The 6,344-nt window shown below is 48.6% G+C and overlaps 1 protein-coding gene across 2 annotated transcripts in view; it reads left to right on the forward strand.

Annotated features, from left to right (window-relative positions):
* The window catches only part of bcl9 (BCL9 transcription coactivator), a 28,900-nt gene extending 23,331 nt beyond the window's left edge, over positions 1 to 5,569 (forward strand). For both annotated transcript variants that reach the window (XM_053329026.1, XM_053329025.1), the window contains exons 8-10: positions 59 to 2,243; positions 2,752 to 3,024; positions 3,144 to 5,569. In XM_053329026.1, coding sequence (XP_053185001.1) covers positions 59 to 2,243; positions 2,752 to 3,024; positions 3,144 to 4,174 — 3,489 coding nt within the window. In that variant the 3' untranslated portion in view covers positions 4,175 to 5,569. The remainder of the gene's footprint in view (positions 1 to 58; positions 2,244 to 2,751; positions 3,025 to 3,143) is intronic.
* The last annotated feature ends 775 nt before the right edge of the window (positions 5,570 to 6,344 follow it).

Below are 6,344 nucleotides of genomic sequence, written 5' to 3' on the forward strand. Positions count from 1 at the left end.
ACCGATATTTTGCAAGAGTGTCATAATGTAATCCTATTTCTGTCCCTTTCTGTAAAAGAACAATGCAGCAAGCGCCCTCCGAAATGACTCCAAGCCTCCCCAGCAGCCCTCTTCCCATCCCCCGGATCAGAGCCACCAGCCTGGATCCAAACCGTCCTTAACGGGCATGGCAGAGCCAGCCCCACCTCAGCCTTCAAACCAAGGGAGCCAATCTGTTGTTCTTCCACAGGAAGGGCCATCCTCTACAGGCATGGAATCCAAAAATCTTCCTGGCAGTAGCCCCAGTAACACCACAGCCCCGGTTGACCAGGCCCCTATCACCCAACCTGAGGCAGGCCTCAACGCTCCAACAGCAGGTGAAGGAGGGCAAGGTGGAGCCTCTGGTGGATCAGGTCTGACACCCCAGCAGCAGCAACAGCAGCAACAGCTGGCTCAGGAGCTGTTGAATATGGAAGCCAACACAGAGGGTCTGTCCCAAGAGCAGTTGGAGCATCGCCAGCGGTCTCTCCAGACATTGCGAGATATCCAGCGTATGCTGTTCCCTGATGACCGTGATGCCCCACCAACTGGGCCCCCACAGTCCCATGGTGGGCCCCATGATGGAGGCCCTGATGGTGCACCCCGGAGGTCTGAGCAGGGCCCCCTTCAGGCTATGATGGCACAGTCTCAGAGCCTTGGACCACCCGGTGGGCCAGGAGGACCTCGCCCACAAGGTCCACCCTTTGGGCCACCCCATGGTCCCAGGGACATGCCCCCGTTTCCCCAAGATGAAATGGGTCCACACATGGGAGGTCCAGGGGGCTGTGGAGAAGGAGACCAGATGACTCCAGAACAAGTGGCTTGGTTGAAGCTGCAGCAGGAGTTTTATGAAGAGAAGAGGAAGAAACAGGAAATGCAACACCGGCCACTTCCTCCAGATATGATGATGCACCCCCATGGTCCACGTGGCATGATACGAGGGCCTCCGCCTCCCTACCAGATGGGCCCAGGAGAGATGTGGGGAGGACCAGGTGGTCCACCAGAGCACTACCAGGAGCGCATGGGCATGGGCCCTGGCCCTGGCCCCGGCCCCAGAGGTATGCCTGCACACATGCAGAGGATGCCAGGCTTCTCTGGTATGATGAATCCCGAGATGGAGGGACCTCCAAGACCTGGAATGGGCTGGCCTGACGACATGCCTCCACGGATGGGAGATGCACGAGGCTTCCCCGGAGGACCTGGAGCGATGTTCGCTGGTCCAGGGGGTCGAGGTGAGCGTTTCCCAAATCCTCAGTCAGTCCAAGAAGCAATGTTCCACCAGGGTATGGGTGGAGAGAAGGGCCTCCCCTCTGGGATGATGATGGACATGCAAAGGATGATGGGCCATCAAAGAGGTGGAATGGAACCTGGTAATGGTATGGGTATGTTTCCCAGAATGCCTGGTGATGGTCCTATGAGCCCATCCTCTAGGCTCCAGGGAATGGGAGGCCGAGAAATGGGACCGGAGTTTGGCATGGGGCCTGGCCCTGGACCTCATATGCACCCAGCCAAGCTACGAGATCCTCCAATGAATATGAGTCCAGATGAGATGATGAGAATGAGAGGGGGAGGACCTCCAATGGAGAACATGGGTCCACAAGGCAGGCCCATGCAGGGGCCACCCTTCCCTGATCAGCCACAGCCAGGAGACTATCCAATGGGGCCTGGGCGGCCCTTCCCAGGGGGTCCTGGAGGAATGAGGGGTCCACATGGAGACCCAGCATTTGGTCCAGATCCAAGATCTACACCAACAGGAGGCAATGGCCGTATTAACCACCTCTCCTCTGCTGCTGGCCCTTCACAGGCTCAGAGGGGCCGTAAGCCGGCAGATCTGAATGTACAGGCAGGAGGGGGGAACTCTCCTAGTGTCAACCCCCTTAAGTCCCCTCCTCTGAGGCAGGTGCAGTCTCCCATGATGGGTTCACCCTCTGGAAACCTCAAATCTCCCCAGACACCGTCCCAGCTGGCTGGCATGCTCACGGGCCCGACAGGTCCCAATGCCCCTCCAGCTCCTCCAGCATCGGCACCAATGAAGTCCCCCCACTCCATGATGGGATCAGCAGGTGCTTCTCCTGTTCATATGAGGTCTCCTTCTCTTCCTAATCCCTCTCCAGGATGGGCCTCTTCACCAAAACCACCAATGCAGAGTCCTGGAGTACCACCTCAGGGTGGAAAACCCCCCCTGAGTATCACCTCACCAAACATGATGGGGAACATGGAGCAAGGTATACCAATCTCTTTTTTTCGTTTTGTGTTAAACAGCACCCATGAATGTTCTTCATTCAGTATTTAATCATCCATCTTTTTTCAGTGCATTTAAAAAAACAAACTAAATTTAATTAATATTGTGATATCTTTTGTTGTTGATAAGTTTAGTATTCCATTTCTATTCACTAGTCTGATGGATTGTAAATACTATTTACTAAATAGCACTATTTTAGTACTAAGAAATCAGAATTGGTCTGCAAAACTGAAAATCAGATGGATATGGGATCTATATGGAACTATTAAGGTGCATCACTCCAGTTAACACATTTGTATGAGGGGTGGGGTAAGTGAAGGTCCAGTGTCTCCCTCTTGTGGCCATACAAGTTGTCTTACTTTGCCTTAAGTACCTCATACTGTGAGGGGTATAATTATTTCTAATAACATCACATATAAAAACAATCTGCCAGAGAATGAAAATTTATCATCTCTGTCATCTCATCTCTTTCTCATCACGTCGTCCTGTAGGTGGTAATGGCCCTCCTTCTGCCCTGCCTTCATCAGGGGCTCCATCTGGCTCCATGTCCCTCCCAGGCAACGTGCCGTCTGGCAGTCCATACACCATCCCCCCTGAGCCAACACTATCCCAGAACCCTCTTTCCATCATGATGTCACGGATGTCCAAGTTTGCAATGCCCAGTTCCACCCCACTTTACCATGATGCCATAAAGACTGTTGCCAGTTCTGATGACGATTCGCCCCCGGCTCGCTCCCCGAACCTGCCTTCAGTGAACAACAATGGTAAAGAGTGAAATATTTTAATGTGTAGTTTCAGTGCCATCCACCTTGAGCCATAACTAATCTGTTATACAAGTTCTTGTACTGAATACTCATCACTTCTTTTTGTTTTGGACATACAGGTATGCCGATGAATCACCAAGGCAATCCACGAATGATGGGACCTGGAAACTCTGGACCCATGCCTGCCCTCAGCCCTCTTGGTATGAATCCAATGGGATCCCAGCCTCTGTCCCATGGCATGCCCCCACAGATGCCCTCTCCTAATGCCCCTAATATGGGCCCAGGTATGATGCCTCATGGCATGATGATACCACCAAATCCACAAGACCCTGGTATGGCAAACCCTCAAATGATGCCCCAGGGACGCCTAGGTTACCCTCACCGAGGCCAGGCCTACCCCCTTACACAGTCGCCTTCTCAACAGGGCCCTTTCTCCCCGCACAATGGTCCTGGTCCCCAAGGTTTCCCTGGCCATCCAATGGGCTTCCAGGGAGAGGGAGGACCCATGGGAGGACGGATGGGTAGCATGCCTCATGGGGGAGGGGCTGATGGGATCATGTGCAAGCCCAATACTCCTGGAGGACCGGAGTTCAACAACATGCAAGGTGGATTCAGTGATGCAGACCTTCATGAAGTGATGCGGCCAGGAGCATCTGGCATTCCTGAGTTTGACCTATCCAGGATAATCCCATCAGAGAAGCCCAGCCAGACTCTGTCTTACTTCCCCCGTGGTGGAGGAGACAATCCTGGGGGCAAACCACCACACCCCTCTGGTTTCCCCATGCAGGGCATGATGGGTGATGGTCCACCAAGGATGGGGATGTCCATGCAGGGGATGGGGGGTATGCCAGGGGGGCCAGGTGGGGGAATGGGCCCCCAAGACATGCCAATGGGGAACCCTGGCCACAACTCGATGCGGCCACCAGGATTCATGGGCCAAGGCATGATGGGCCCCCAGCACCGGATGATGTCCCCTGGGGGTCCGGGAGGGATGATGCAGGGGAGACAAATGGCCCACCCAGGCCCTGGTGGCTCACCTAACATGATGATGTCACTGCAGGGCATGGGCGGTCCCCCACAGCAGACAATGATGATGGGGAGGCCACGTGACATGGACATGGGGTTCAGTCCAGGCCCTGGAATGTTCTAATCCATCAGAAACTTTGTATCTAGAATGTTCTTGGACAATACACGAGGATGGCGTATAGGTCATGGTGTGTTGAGAAAAATTTTGATGGACTCAAATAAAGGAAGTATAATACAAGTTGAGGATGTACCCCAAAATGAACAGAATGGAGCAAACCAGTCACCTAATAATGTCCTGTGGGAACTATTCCAATGGAGACTTGGACAGGCCCAGATTGGAGTACTTTTGCCACAAGAACATTTAATTTTGACTCATGAACTTCAGAATGTATGGGATTGTTGTGCATCAATTTCGCAAAACTGTTCTTGTGTTTTTTTGATTATCTGACTATAAAGATGACTTCAACATCAAAGAGGAATCAACCTAACTAAAAGTCAGCGTGGAGATGCCACAGTATATGTCTACTTTTTCAAATTAAAAAAAAAAACAAATTTGTCATGAAAATGGTATGGAACAAGAGAAAGGATTAAGAAGAATTTGTGCTTTGTGAAGACTTTAGTGGAACTCCATCTTGTCTCTGGCTCCATTGTTTTGACTGTTTCTGTACAGTATATACGTGTGAGAGTGCGTGTGCGTGCTTGACAGACTGTATGTTTGTGTGGTATGTATGTATGTATGTATGTGTCTGTATGTATAGGCATTCTATCAGTGACCTCTCAACTCCTCTTACCCAACTTTCATTGGGGGAGGAATGCCCCCTAAAAATACTGTACTGTTTACCATTGGTGGGCTATTCGAATTTTAGTCTATTTTAATTTCCTTTGTAACTCCAGTGTATAACAAACCAAACTATGACCTCATTAAGATAATAGTATTATTAAAAAAAGCACAAACATGGACCGTCTGCAGAAAGCGTCTTCTTTCTCTATTTTTACCATTGAGAGCAACACATGAAGTGTGAGGATCCTGGCAGCTTTGCAGCACATTGTGTGACACAAAAATTTGTGGATGACATTTGACTTGGTGCTCCAAAACTTTCAGGACTCAACTTTCGCCAGCGTGAATAATATCGCTAATACCCAGATGTGCTATGTGTGTTCTTGTTCCTGTTGTGTTCCTGTTTTGTTTTGACTCTCTTGTTGACTCTGGGTAATAATCATTCCCACAGCAATAATCCCCCAATGTTCAGAAGAATGAAGTGTGGCTGAATGCCACAGCAGGTATGCCAGGTATTATAGAACTAGAGCTAGCTAGATCTGGTAAAAATTTAGTCAGGCAGGTGTGGCGTCCAGAGTGAGACACAGAAATGTAAACACGCACTGCTTACCATCCAGTTGACTTCCTCTCTTTTCTCTATTGTATAAGCTTGTCATGTGTTTCTCCGTTGGCTTTGGTGCAGAATAGCCTACCAGGGCTGTGGTGATGGACTACAAATAAAAGATATTGTTTTGGTATATACATGTTGTCTATGGAATGTGTGTATGCGTGCATGTATCCACATAGCTCTCAACTATTTATGTCTAATCAGTTATGTGGACCAGGTGGTGTTTTTGTTGTTCTACACGTCAAACCAGCCTTACCAACATCCAGCTAGAACTGGGAGAGCAAGTTTTTCATTGCCAAGTTTACATTTTATTGTGAAGTTTTTCAGGAGACACCACACTTCAAAAGTAGTTGCAAGCATGTTGATTTGAACCTTATTTTAACACTGACCTATTTAAGTTGTACTTCCTTTACATGACATAAGCAAAAAAAAAAAGACATGCACAGTATTGATCGAAATCATTATTTATGCCTCAACAATCCAAACCTCTTAATATTTGACATTTGAAGCAGCAGGTCAAGAGAAACTCCCACTGATGAGGTACACTGTGTGTGTGTGTGTTATTGTAACACATTAAAACTAATGTCTGTATCATGGTACTTGTGCATACATTGTAATGTGGTCTATTCTACAAACATATCTCCACAAGAAAGCAACCTAATGTTTCACTCTTAAGATACTATAGCAGGGTAATTCCTGTTTAGGAGGTTCTATGTGGTTATGAAGACATTAACATTACTCCAGTTTTGTGCACCCTCTGTTAATAAACACATAGTACATATGCTTAGTATTCCCCTGAGGAACAAAATGATTGAATATGAAATATTTGGTTGTTAACACAACAAAATTGACAGAATTGCATCAGCAATTAGATACAAGCATTAACAATTTTACTTTGTCCAACATTAA

Source organism: Scomber japonicus, chromosome 11 (assembly GCF_027409825.1).
Source record: "Scomber japonicus isolate fScoJap1 chromosome 11, fScoJap1.pri, whole genome shotgun sequence".
Taxonomy (NCBI): domain Eukaryota; kingdom Metazoa; phylum Chordata; class Actinopteri; order Scombriformes; family Scombridae; genus Scomber; species Scomber japonicus.